This window comes from Lithobates pipiens, unplaced genomic scaffold (assembly GCF_037356315.1).
Source record: "Lithobates pipiens isolate NorthernLeopardFrog02 unplaced genomic scaffold, aLitPip1_a1.2 Scaffold_3, whole genome shotgun sequence".
Lineage (NCBI taxonomy): Eukaryota > Metazoa > Chordata > Amphibia > Anura > Ranidae > Lithobates > Lithobates pipiens.
In genome coordinates, this window is record NW_027507790.1 from 9,323,974 (window position 1) to 9,337,491 (window position 13,518).

The following is a 13,518-nucleotide window of genomic DNA, read 5'->3' on the forward strand; positions in this document are numbered from 1 at the left end:
CGTGCTCGGACAAGGGTCTGTTGTGGACTTGGGGGGGACCCCCACGCCGATTTTTTTCGGCGTTGGGGTTCCCCCTTAAGTCCATACCAGGCGGCGGGGTCAGCGACGTCTCCCTCGCGGGCCCCACCTACCTGGAGACGCGCTCGAAATGAGCGGACTTTCCTCCGCGTGTGTGGGCGAGTCCGTTCATTTCAAAAGTAGGGCGGATAGTATGGCGGACTTAGTACGCCGTATTAGTCCGCTCAAAAAGTGCCGTGTGTGGGCAAGTCCGTTCATTCGAAAGTATGACGGACTGTCCGTCGGATTGTCTGACGGACTAAGTTGGCCAGACAGTCTGCCACATGTGTACGCGGCTTTAGAAAACCACACAATTACTGTAGAAGCATAATATGCAGTTTGAGTGCTTGGCATAAGTCTTTTCCTTCCCTATTCCTCTACAAGGAATTGGCTGAAACCTAAACCCAACTGGACCTACAGTATCTCACAAAAGTGAGTACACTCCTCACATTTTTGTAAATATTTTTCAAATAAATCTTTTCATCTTTGACAACACTGCAGAAATGACACTTTGCTACAATGTAAAGTAGTGAATGTACAGCGTAAATTTGCTGTCCCCTCAAAGTAACTCAACACACAGCCATTAATGTCTAAACTACTGGCAACAAAAGTGAGCACACCCCTAAGTGAAAATGTCCAAATTAGCCATTTTTCCTCACCGATGTCATGTGACTCATTCGTTTTACAATGTCCCAGGTGTGAATGGGGAGCAGGTATGTTAAATTTGTTGTTATCGCTCTCATTCTCTCATACTGGTCCCTGGAAGTTCAACATGGCAAAGAACTCTGAGGATCTGAAAAAAATAATTGTTGCTCTACATAAAGATGGCCTAGGCCAGTGATGGCGAACCTTGGCACCCCAGATGTTTTGGAACTACATTTCCCATGATGCTCAACTACACAGCAGAGTGCATGAGCATCATGGGAAATGTAGTTTCAAAACATCTGGAGTGCCAAGGTTCGCCATCACTGGCCTAGGCTATAAGAAGATTGGCAAGACCCTGAAACTGAGCTACAGTACGGTGGCCAAGACCATACAGCAGTTTAACAGGACAGGTTCCACTCAGAACAGGCCTCGCCATGGTCGACCAAAGAAGTTGGGTGCACATGCTCAGCATCATATCCAGAGGTTGTCTTTGGGAAATAGACGTATGAGTGCTGCCAGCATTGCTGCAGAGGTTGAAGGGGTGGGGGGGGTCAGCCTGTCAATGCTCAGACCAAACGCGGCACATTCCCTCAAATTGGCTGTCGTCCCACAAGGAAGTCCCTTCTAAAGATGATGCACAAGAAAGCCTGCAAACAGTTTGCTGAAAACAAGCAGACTACGGACATGGATTACTGGAAGCATGTCCTTTGGTCTGATAAGACCAAGATAAACTTATTTGGTTCAGATGGTGTTAAGTGTGTGTGGCGGCAACCAGGTGTGGAGTACAAAGATAAGTGTGTCTTGCCTACAGTCAAGTATGGAGGTGGGAGTGTTATGGTCTGGGACAGCATAAATGCCAACATGTACTGTGACATACTGAAGCCGAGCATGATCCCCTCCCTTCGTAGACTGAGCCGCAGGGCAGGCTGTTGTCCAATATGATAACGACCCCAAACACACCTCCAAGACAACCACTGCATTGCTAAAGAAGCTGAGGGTAAAGGTGATGGACTGACCAAGCATGTCTCCAGACCTAAACCCTATTGAGCATCTGTGGGTCATCCTCAAAGGAAAGTGGAGGAGCGCAAGGTCTCTAACATCCACCAGCTCCATGATGTTGTCATGGAGGAGTGGGAGAGGACTCCAGTGGCAACCTGTAAAGCTCTGGTGAACTTCATGCCCAAGATAGTTCAGGAGGTGCTGGAAAATAATGATGGCCACACAAAATATTGAAACTTTGGGCCCAATTTGTACATGTGCAGTTAGGGGTGTACTCAATTTTGTTGCCAGTGGTTTAGACATTAATGACTGTGTGTTGAGTTATTTTGAGGGAACAGCTAATTTACATTGTTATACAAGCTGTACACTCACTAGTTGGCAATAAATTACTCATGCTTTTGGTTATTCGGTTGCACGGGCCAGACCCCCTAATCAGACCTATACACCTAAAAATGAACAGAACTGACTAAACGAGTAACCTATCCCAAATACTTCTGGAGTTTCATAACCATTTTGCCAAGTTGTACCATGCCCCAAAAGCCTATGCCTATGCGGCTAAAAGACTTTAATCTGACCTGCGCGCATTCCTGATGATCTTCTCCAACTCCTCGAAACCCCCATCTCTCTACAACACGTACAATTAGCTATTCATTTTTTAATGTCTCAGAAGCAACCGGATCCAGGTTGCTTTACGACACTGCAGTAAAACAAAATAGGAAATACTTGTTCTTTAGCTAGTTTTTCTCTACAATAATATCCTGGCATAGGGTTCTATGAGGGGGGATACTTTGTTGGCTTCCATCTGCATGCTGCCTAGGCCCAGTAGAAATAGCACCCCATAGACCAATTACCATCCTATTTCACTTTTAACACCTGGCAACCAAAATATTAGTGAAAATCCTAGGTATGCATCTTAACAGTGGCATTAAAAACATGATCATTTTCTGGGGAACAGCACAGCATTCTGTGACCAAAAGTATATAATGTATGGCATACCATACAGGGTGCAGTGGTAACTTTTTTTTGTAATATACCCTGTACATTACATGCTCAGAACTGCTATACTCTGTATGCTGGTTTAAAAACCAGCCTCCTTCTACAAAACATTCATAAAGCCTGAAAATGCATACAAAATGTACACAAATATGCCACAAAAATGCACTAGAAAATGCATCATACAGCAGCACTAGTGTGAATCTAGGCTATACAGAACTTAAGTATTTCGTCAAAATAAAAAATAAATAAAAAATCAGCACAAGGGATATTACTTACTATTAATCTGATGTGAACCCTATAATGCTAGCTCTTGCATTCATTGAAATTTTTCTCCTCTGATACATCCACCGCTCCCCTACTCTTGCCACTGTAATCTTCTGGAGCAGTGGGGTTTAATAGAACTGAGGGCGCTGTGACAGGCACTTCTCAAGAGTGCCCAACTAAGCCCACCCACAAAGCCCCACTACAGCTTCAATTAATTAAATGCAATGCATGAATGGGAGACGGTCGGATAATTGAAAGGTCCGCCTTTTTTCAGAGGTGTTTCATTCATAGAAGCTTCATTATACTTTCTATGAGTAGCGGAGCCTGGCAGAAATGGTGGGCATAGTCTGGCACTCTTGATGAATGCATGTTACTGCTGCTGCAGTTCTTTTAACCCCCGTCCCAACAGAAGATTACAGCGACAGGAGAAGTGGGGGGGGTCGGAAGGATGAAGATTTCAAGGAATAAACAGGAACCAGTAGAGACACATCAGGTTAATGATAAGTATTGCTCCTTGTAGTTTTTTTTATTTTTGTTTTTACTAAACTTTGGCTTTAATAAGGTGTAAAAATAGCTGTAAAGAAGCCCTCACTCAGCTCACTAGCTGCTTTTATTGTGAAGTAATTAATTCTCAAAGATCCTAAAAGATCACAACAAACATTTTAAAGTCTGGTTTCCATCAGTTCTTCAACAGCTCAGAAACATCTGCAGGTAGTTTACTTTAGAAGGTTGTCAGGCTACCAAAGTTAAATTTTATTGTCTGTATTGTGAACTTTGAAATGTATTTTTATCCACAATGCCTATAGATACAGTTTAATGAGGGCTTGTTTTAAAGTTTTTATACTGCTTGTTCATGATGTATAAATACTTTAGTGTGTATGATCTGGGAACAGCTTCACGTTAAATCGCCATGTCATTTATTTTTTATTTTTTAAAGAGCAGAATCTTGGCAGCCTGTGTGTATACACATAGTGGATGTTTACAGCGAATGTTTAGTGGAAGTTGCTGACTGGATACAAACTCTCTGCTGGGATCTTAGAGGATGAATTACTTTACTTCACTGTAGAATAGACATGTGCAGAGTAAAATATTTCGTTTCGGAATTTCGTTTTCGTCCGAAAACTTAATTTATTTAGTTACTCCCGAAAGTCGTTTTTATTTATTTCGTTTTTCATTCAAAAATTGCATTCGTCCGAAAATCCACATGAATTACGTTCGAATCTGTCTTGGAAGGCTTATGGTGTCTGTCAATGTATAAAGAAGATTTGACGGAGCTAACTATATAGCATACTTTAGAACCCTATTAAAGTCTATGGGACTCCAACGTTCAAAATCTAAAGTGCCAATTTTAAAGGCTAATTTGCAAGTTACTGTCCTAAAAAGTGTTTGGGGACCCGGGTCCTGCCCCAGGGGACAGGTATCAATGCAAAAAAAAGTTTTAAAAACGGCCGTTTTTTCGGGAGCAGTGATTTTAATAATGATTAAAGTGAAACAATAAAAGTGTAATATTCCTTTAAATTTCGTAGGGGGGGGTTATCTATAGTATGCCTGTGAAGGGGCGCATGTTTCCCGTGCTTAGAATTGTCCCTGCACAAAGTGTCATTTATGCAGGAAAAAAAGTCCTTTAAAATCACTCGCAGCTATAATGAATTGTCGGCTCCGTAATACAGAGAACACTCATTGAAAGTCATTGATAAAAAAATAAATAAATAAATAAAAAAAAAAGCGTGGGGGTCCCCCAAATTCAATTACCAGGCCCTTCAGGTCTGGTATGGATATTAAGGGGAACCCTGCCTCAAATTTAAGAAAAAATTTGACGTGGGGTTCCCCCTAAATATCCATAACCAGACCCTTCAGGTCTGGTATGGATATTAAGGGGAACCCCGCATCAAATTTTAAAAAAAATTGACGTGGGGTTCCCCCTAAAAATCCATACTAGACCCTTTATCCGAGCACGCAACCTGGCAGGCCGCAGGAAAAGAGGGGGGGACGAGAGAGCGGCCCCCCCCCTCCCTCCTGAACCGTACCAGGCCACATGCCCTCAACATTGGGAGGATGCTTTGGGGGTCTGTGACCCCTCAAAGCACCTTGTCCCCATGTTGATGAGGACAAGGGCCTCATCCCCACAACCCTGGCCGGTGGTTGTGGAGGTCTGCGGGCGAGGGGCTTATCAGAATCTGGAAGCCCCCTTTAACAAGGGGACCCCCAGATCCCGGCCCCCCCCCTGTTTGAAATGGTAAGGGGGTACAAAAGTACCCCTACCATTTCACAAAGAAAATGTAAAAAATGGTTAAATAAAACAAACACACTTTTGAAAAATTCCTTTATTAAAAAAAAAAAAAAAAAAAAAAAAAGATTCCAGCGGCGGTAATCCACTCTTGCTATCCAGCGACGGACGGTCATCTCTCCAGCGATGTCTCATCTCATCCAGCGCAGTGATCCATCCTTTTTCTGTCTCCTCCACGGAGACACTACAGGCATTCCGGCGGCTGACGTTTCTTATATACGGAGGGCGGGGCCACCCGTCACCTGACCCCGTCCCCTCTGACGCAAGGGGAAACCCGGGGTTCCCCGTGACGTATGGGTGACCCCGCCCCCCTCTGATGTAACGGAAACCTGCCTGTGTTACATCAGAGGGGTGCGGGTCACCCCTACGTCACAGGGAACCCCGGGTTTCCCCTTGCGTCAGAGGGGGGCGGGGTCAGGTGACGGGTGGCCCCACCCTCCGTATATAAGAAACGTCAGCCGCCGGAATGCCTGCAGTGTCTCCGTGGAGGAGACAGAAGAAGGATGTATTCGCTGCGCTGGATGAGATGAGACATCGCTGGAGAGATGACCGTCCGTCGCTGGATAGCAAGAGTGGATTACCGCCGCTGGAATCTTTTTTTTATTTTTTTATTTTTAATAAAGGAATTTTTCAAAAGTGTGTTTGTTTTATTTAACCATTTTTTACACTTTCTTTGTGAAATGGTAGGGGTACTTTTGTACCCCCTTACCATTTCAAACAGGGGGGGGGCCGGGATCTGGGGGTCCCCTTGTTAAAGGGGGCTTCCAGATTCTGATAAGCCCCCTGCCCGCAGACCTCCACAACCACCGGCCAGGGTTGTGGGGATGAGGCCCTTGTCCTCATCAACATGGGGACAAGGTGCTTTGAGGGGTCACAGACCCCCAAAGCATCCTCCCAATGTTGAGGGCATGTGGCCTGGTATGGTTCAGGAGGGAGGGGGGGCCGCTCTCTCGTCCCCCCCTCTTTTCCTGCGGCCTGCCAGGTTGCGTGCTCGGATAAAGGGTCTGGTATGGATTTTTAGGGGGAACCCCACGTCAATTTTTTTTTTTATTTGATGCGGGGTTCCCCTTAATATCCATACCAGACCTGAAGGGTCTGGTTATGGATATTTAGGGGGAACCCCACGTCAAATTTTTTCTTAAATTTGAGGTAGGGTTCCCCTTAATATCCATACCAGACCTGAAGGGCCTGGTAATTGAATTTGGGGGACCCCCACGCTTTTTTTTAAATTTATTTATTTATTTTTTTATCAATGACTTTCAATGAGTGTTCTCTGTATTACGGAGCCGACAATTCATTATAGCTGCGAGTGATTTTAAAGGACTTTTTTTCCTGCATAAATGACACTTTGTGCAGGGACAATTCTAAGCACGGGAAACATGCGCCCCTTCACAGGCATACTATAGACAACCCCCCCCTACGAAATTTAAAGGAATATTACACTTTTATTGTTTCACTTTAATCATTATTAAAATCACTGCTCCCGAAAAAACGGCCGTTTTTAAAACTTTTTTTTGCATTGATACATGTCCCCTGGGGCAGGACCCAATCTCCTATTCTATATCGAACTGTTGTAACAATGAAAACGAACGAAAATAAAGCATTTATTTATGTCGGATCTTTAGTTTTTCGGATTTTGTGCTTTCGTTATCGTTTGTCAAAACGAAAACGAAAAATAGCTGAAATTCGTACGAAAATGCATTCGGACGAAAACGAATGCACATGTCTACTGTAGAAGCAGCTTGAGAGGTCAGTGAGGGATTTCTTCAAGGCCCGCAGATTGGTCCAAACCAGGAATCTGTGAACAGATACCCTGGTGAATCGGAGCAGAATGGGACAGATTTCACTTTTGTGACATCCGTGCTCATTCAGGTTTTTTTCTGCACTAACATACTATTTTTGCAGACTTATGTTGGATCTACAGGGGTCGGATGAAAATAGATCTGCATCAGACTACCTTTGATCGGTCATGTTTAGGTCTGTCTTCCTCCCCTAACTAAGTTAAGGTCAGAGCTCAGCTGCTATAATATGGAGGGAGACAGACCCGCTGGCAAATCTGGGGAAGGAGGTCACGCCTCTGAAACGCGTCATGTGACTAGATTACCAGCACACCTCTCCTGTTAGTGAGTCTGCTGGTCTCCTGCTCTGGTCCCAGTGCCTGTCAGTGTATAACTGACATAGCAGCTGGTGGGTGTGCCCCCCACACACACACACTTTGCCTTTCTGTTCACACATTGAGATGGTCGAAAGAAGCTGCTTGGGCTGCACACAAGACATCCAGCCGATGAACCAAGTGATCGTGCTGTGTTAAAGAAGGGCTGTCACAACTGATGTTCATCATTCATAATGATATGGCTGCATACAAGTTGGAATCATATAAGTGGTATTTTATTGTTTTTACTCTATTTTAATAAAATTGATTGTGCTAGGTTGAGCTTCCTTTTTGTTTCCTTTGTTGTACAGATTGTGTCCAAGACCTTTGTCAGAGAAGGTAATGGAGCAGCTGCACATATCCTGGCTACATTTGTTCAATATCACTGGCGATAAAGGTTCATTTTGGCAGGATACACCTGTGCGCGCAGAGGGGGAATTTTGGTATTTTCTCCCTGATCATGTGACCACTGTGATAGCAGATTATAGCATTTGCGTGATCGGGAAGCCACTCCACCTTTCTGCAATAAAACCCACTTAAAGGGCCGCCGGAAGGTTGCATGAAGGTGTTTATCAGTAACCCTGTTGCCCTACCTGGTGGTCCTGCTGGGCCTTTCATTGGAGATCCTTGGCCTCCTGGAGTACCTATTGGCCCTATTGGGCCTTTTCTTGTGCTCATGCCTGGAAGAAAGAACAGTGAGTACCTAACACACTAAATAGATCTTCTATAGAACTTGTTTTCCTCTACTTTTACACAAATGTTTCTCTCCAGTGCCTGTCTTAAATTATTATGATTCACCAAATTAGGTTTACATTAAAAAATAACCCAATTTTACTAATAAAATAACCTATTAAATGTGTACACATGCATTTTACAAAGTACTGTGAAAGATCTCTTTTGTTTGCTTTGATTGGGAAAACAAAGGTTATTGAATAAAAAGCAGCATGCAGGACCTTTGTTTCCAAAACTGGTAAATATGATCATTTTTAAACAATGAACTTTGACAAGTACAGTGTGTCCATTTTATTTTCAATATACAATCTTGTAAGTGCACAAAAGCACTATTGCCGCATACACAGGATCGGAATTTTGGTCGGAAAAATCTCTGATGGTTTTCCCGATGGAATTCCGATGGGATTTCGCTCAAGCTGTCTTGCATACACACGGTCACACCAAATTCCGACCGCCAAGAACGCGGTGACGTACAACATGTACAACGAGACTATAAAAAGGAAGTTCGATAGCCAGTAGCCAATAGCTTCCGTCTCGTAGTTGAATCCGAGAATGCATGAGTTTTTGCACGTCGGAATTGCATACACACAAACGCATTTTTGGTTAGGAACTTTTTCCGACCAAAAAATTGAGAACCAGCAAAAGTCAGATGGAGCATACACACGATCGCATTTTCCGACCAAAATCTCTCATTAGTCTTTTGCTGGCCGAATTTCCGATCGTGTGTACACGCCATAAAAGAAAAGCAGATTTGTAGTCTGTGATTATTTCGTTTTATAGATAAATCCAGCAAAAAAAATAAGCTGGGGTTAGTCACAAGCCCTTCTGCAAATCAAGAAACACACAATCATCTATTTTTTGCATGCTTTTAATTAGTAGACTGTACTGTTCATTGGTAACTCCGTATATAAAGCAGGCATCTTGCTGCCTCTAAATATGTGTAAGGGTTTTCACTTCCACAAAAAATTAATTATGCAAAAACTGATGACAAAGCGGTAAAGCATGCATAAAATGGTGTTTTCATTCATGTGTGCCCAGGGCAGTATGAACTCTAAATATGACAATACCAGTCACCCTGTTTCTCACCTTCCTGGGCTATTAGGGAGTCTCTTGATGCTGGTGTCATAGATCCTGCAACATAAGAATATTGGTTAAGATAAATGCGGTGGAGAGGAAGATAGTGTCAACTCAAATTGTCATCAAGAAGAGCTAACAAATCATACCACTACAGTGTGGGTCACACGGACATGTGTAAGAGGTTAACATATGAGATTTACTGGCACTGCACTGACCCACACAGGACGGATATCCACCTTTCCTGTGACAAAATCCTTCCTTTCTCACATGTGTGCAGTGTCCTGTGACGCATCTTTTCTCCAAATATTTTACATTACTGCAGACAGTCATGTCATATAAATAACATAAATATAGAAACAACTGCATACAGAAGCATAAGACCAACACATATGTGCCCATCCATTATTCTACTTTTTGAGCAGCTTTAGTTTGCACACATCAGTTTTGGCTTTTTATAATTTTTTTCTTTGTTACACGTTTGCTCTCTTTTTTTTTTAACAAGCACAACATTTTTCATGTGATAATTTTTTTGCATGCTGTAAAAGGCTATATATATATATATATATATATATATATATATATATATATATATATATATATATATAAATAAAATATCATCTGATACACAACATGTGCTAAAACCTGTGGACTGATCAAAAACATTCTAACCTGTCCATTGAATGAATGTGAATGTGATCAAATTATGCCTTTTTTCACAGGATACTGTATGTGTTGTGCCCTCCTAGTTGGACTTCTATGTGAATTTAGTTTTTGGCTTCTGCAGTAATTACTAGAGTAATGATTGTTTGGTCTGCCCAGAGCAGCCTAAAGCCCCATACACAGATTTTCTATTGATTTTTTTCCTTCAGATTTACCAAAACCATATAATATGAGTTCAAACCTTAGGAGTTTCAATGTGTAAGCAATCAGCCAGGCCCTTTCACTACATGGTTTTGGTAAATCTGAAGACAAAAATCAGCAGAAAATTTGATGGCGTGTATGGGGCTTACGAGTTTATTTATTTTACCTTGCCTTTACAGTAGAAGATGTTTCTAGAGTTTAGGGTGGGACAATTCAAAAACATTGACAGAGTCGCTGTGAATGAATGATTATCGATATATAACAAACCATGTAAAATTAAAAAGTCCATGGTAGTGAAATAATTTTCAAGGTGAGAGTATTCTTGTCAGTGTATCAGCGTCATCACCATCTGCCACCAGGAATGTGTAATCGTTTGAAGCACCACAACCAATACAGACAAAATGAGCTTACCAGCTTACACAGACCTCCTATTACGGAAGGTCAGTGACACTTGTGGCTACACACCGAGCCAGGGCCTTTTGGTACCATCTGTGGACCCTCTCAAAACATGGAGGTAAACATGGTGTTTTCATAAGTCATCCTCAAAATATAATAAGCTCCACATAGTGTAAAAACATTAAAACTTTATTTGGAAAGCTCAAAATTCCACTTACATCAAGAATGGTTAAAAAATTCCTTAATATCAATCTCGCCGGCTGGCAATACAGCAGCAACCCATCCTTTCGGGACTCATGGAACGCAATGATGTTAGCATGTCGCTCTGCCTCACACGTTTCATCATATGGGGATGTCGTCCAGGGCATGGGCGGCATCTGCGTCATAGCTTAAATACACTAGAAACTAATCATGCCTCAATCTGGGTCTCAGCCAATCAAATCAACAAATCATAAAAGCAGGACCAGTCCTTAAAAAATTTTTGAAATCCAATCCCAAACAGCAGATGGAGCCAGACAGCAAAAACTACCAAAAATAAACCTAAACCACTTTTTTCTCAAATGTGCCCTGAGGAGATATACACCAAAGCTGAAGTCGGCAACAGGAAGTGTAAAAAATAATCAGATGGAGTCACACCACCATATTAGGTTAGAGTGGCATCTAGTGGACAAAGATCGTTATAATTACTATCTACAAAAGTTGTTTAAATAAACATTATTAGTGGGCACTGACATTTCTACAATGCTTGTAAATCTGCCTAAAATATTTTATAAGCTATATTCAGCGGCAGGAAGTGTCACAATTACTGGGGCCACGTCACTACAGTCAATTGGAGTGACATCTAGTTTACCAAAATCATATAACACCCAATGGGGCTGATTTATGAACAGTTTGCGCCATGAGTTTCGGCGCACGCCGATGCGCAATGGTCATTTTTGTATTTACAAATCATTTGCACCTGTAACAAAGCGCAATTCCTCATTTACTATAATATTCTCGGCGCAGCAAACGGTGCGCCACTATAGACATGGTGCACGCATTCTTCAACTCAAAATTTATAGAAGCTGGAAGTGCCGATATTATGGGGGTGATGTGAGGAAGTATAGTAATAACTGCCCAAGTAACAAATATGCACAAAATAGAATGATAAAGTAACTTTTTCTGAACAAGCCTGCTGCACCTGCAAGTACACCTAGAAATGCGTGAGGTCAATTTAGGCAACCAAAATTAAGAAAAAAAAATGCGTGCGGGTCCGCCGAAATTCCATACCAGGCCCTTCAGGTCTGGTATGGATTTTAAGGAGAACCCCGTGCCAAAAAAAAAAAAAAAATGGCGTGGGGTCCCCCTCAAAATCCATACCTGTCGGGCTGCAGGAAAAGAGGGGGGACAAGAGAGCTCCCCCCCTGAACCGTACCAGGCCACATGCCCTCAGCATTGGGAGGGTGCTTTGGTGGTAGCCCATGTTGATGGGGACAAGGGCCTCATCCCCATAACCCTTTCCCAGTGGTTGTGGGGGTCTGCGGGTGGGGGGCTTATCAGAATCTGGAAGCCCCCTTTAACAAGGGGATTCCCAGATCCCGGCACCCCCCTGTGTGAAATGGTAAGGGCCTACCATTTCACAAAAAAAGTTTCAAAAAAATTTAAAAATGACCAGAGACCGTTTTTGACAATTCCTTTATTTAAAGTCTTTTTCTTTCCATCTTCTTCGGGTCTTCTTCCTTCCTTCTTCCTCCCATTGATGCGGAGTGGCCCGAGAACGAAGCGAGGAAGATGCCGGACGAGAACACCGAAGCAAGAAGCAGAGGATCAGAGGAAGAAGCAGAGGAAGAAGAAGATGGAGGAAGAAACCGAAGGATGAAGGAAGGAAGAAGGAAGAAGACCCGAAGAAGATGGAAAGAAGAAGACTTTAAATAAAGGAATTGTCAAAAACGGTCTCTTGTCATTTTTTTAATTTTTGACACTTTTTTTGTGAAATGGAAGGTGTACTTTTGTACCCCCTTACCATTTCACACACGGGGGGCCGGGATCTGGGGGTCCCCTTAAAAAGGTGCTTTGGGGGGCTAACCCCAAAGCACCCTCCCAATGTTGAGGGCATGTGGCCTGGTACGCCTGGAGCGCTCTCTCATCCCCCCTCTTTTCCTGCGGCCTGCCAGTTTGTGTGCTCGGATAAAGGTCTTGTATGGATTTTGAGGGGGACCCCCACGCCACTTTTTTTAAAATTTTGTCGCAGGGTTTACTTAATATCCATACCAGACCCAAGGGCCTGGTATGCTCTTGGAGGGGAACCCATGCCGGTTTTTTATTTAAAATTAAAGTGACCTGGCCTGGGGGTGACTTAAAGTCGTGTTGTAAGTCGCCCCTAGTCGTGCTGTGATTCATACTCAAGTCATGTCCAAGTTGCCTCTCAAAGTTGCGCTGGAAGTCATGTTGCCCCTGTGTGAATGGACTCTTAATGATTTGGCGTGCGCTATTATCAATGGCATATTATTATTGCTGTTGCGCATATGAGTGCGCCGGTTCACACGCTCAATTAATGATTTATCTGGTGCACAAATTAAGGTATGAACCGGTGCAGCGCATTCATCTTAGTAAATGACCCCCAATGAGTTCCACTAATAAAAAAATCATTGACACAACTAAATAGTAAAAATATAAATATAAACTGAATGACCTGGGTCACTATACTATTCACTGTTTATTGATAAACAAAACAATGGATAGTAATGAGGCCCAAAATGAGCCCCCTGTCATTTAGTATGCCCAATCCCCAAAGTGATCTATGAACTTGCCAGCAACTCAAATAAACTAGTGGCCTGCTTCAAAAATAAATATATACAAATTTTAAACGTTACTATATCAATTAAGCCCTGAAAATCTAATATTATACAGATAATATAAATAATATGATGATGGAAAATGGGGCTCCCTCACTCAAATTATGTTGTATTCAAAAATGTCCCCCTTTACCCCTAAATCGACTGACAGATTCAGGTCAGAGAATACTAAATATCTAAAATGTGGAATGATTCCTGAAACCCTTTCTGATATTACT

The 13,518-nt window shown here is 42.6% G+C and overlaps 1 protein-coding gene across 7 annotated transcripts in view; it reads right to left on the minus strand.

Moving 5' to 3' along the window:
- The window catches only part of EMID1 (EMI domain containing 1), a 170,048-nt gene that overhangs the window by 56,123 nt on the left and 100,407 nt on the right, over positions 1–13,518 (minus strand). For 6 of the 7 annotated variants that reach the window (XM_077461244.1, XM_077461239.1, XM_077461240.1 and 3 more), the window contains 2 exons: positions 9,219–9,263; positions 7,994–8,080 (listed from right to left, as the gene is read on the minus strand). In XM_077461244.1, coding sequence (XP_077317370.1) covers positions 7,994–8,080; positions 9,219–9,263 — 132 coding nt within the window. The remainder of the gene's footprint in view (positions 1–7,993; positions 8,081–9,218; positions 9,264–13,518) is intronic. The other variant, XM_077461243.1, reaches the window with a different exon arrangement.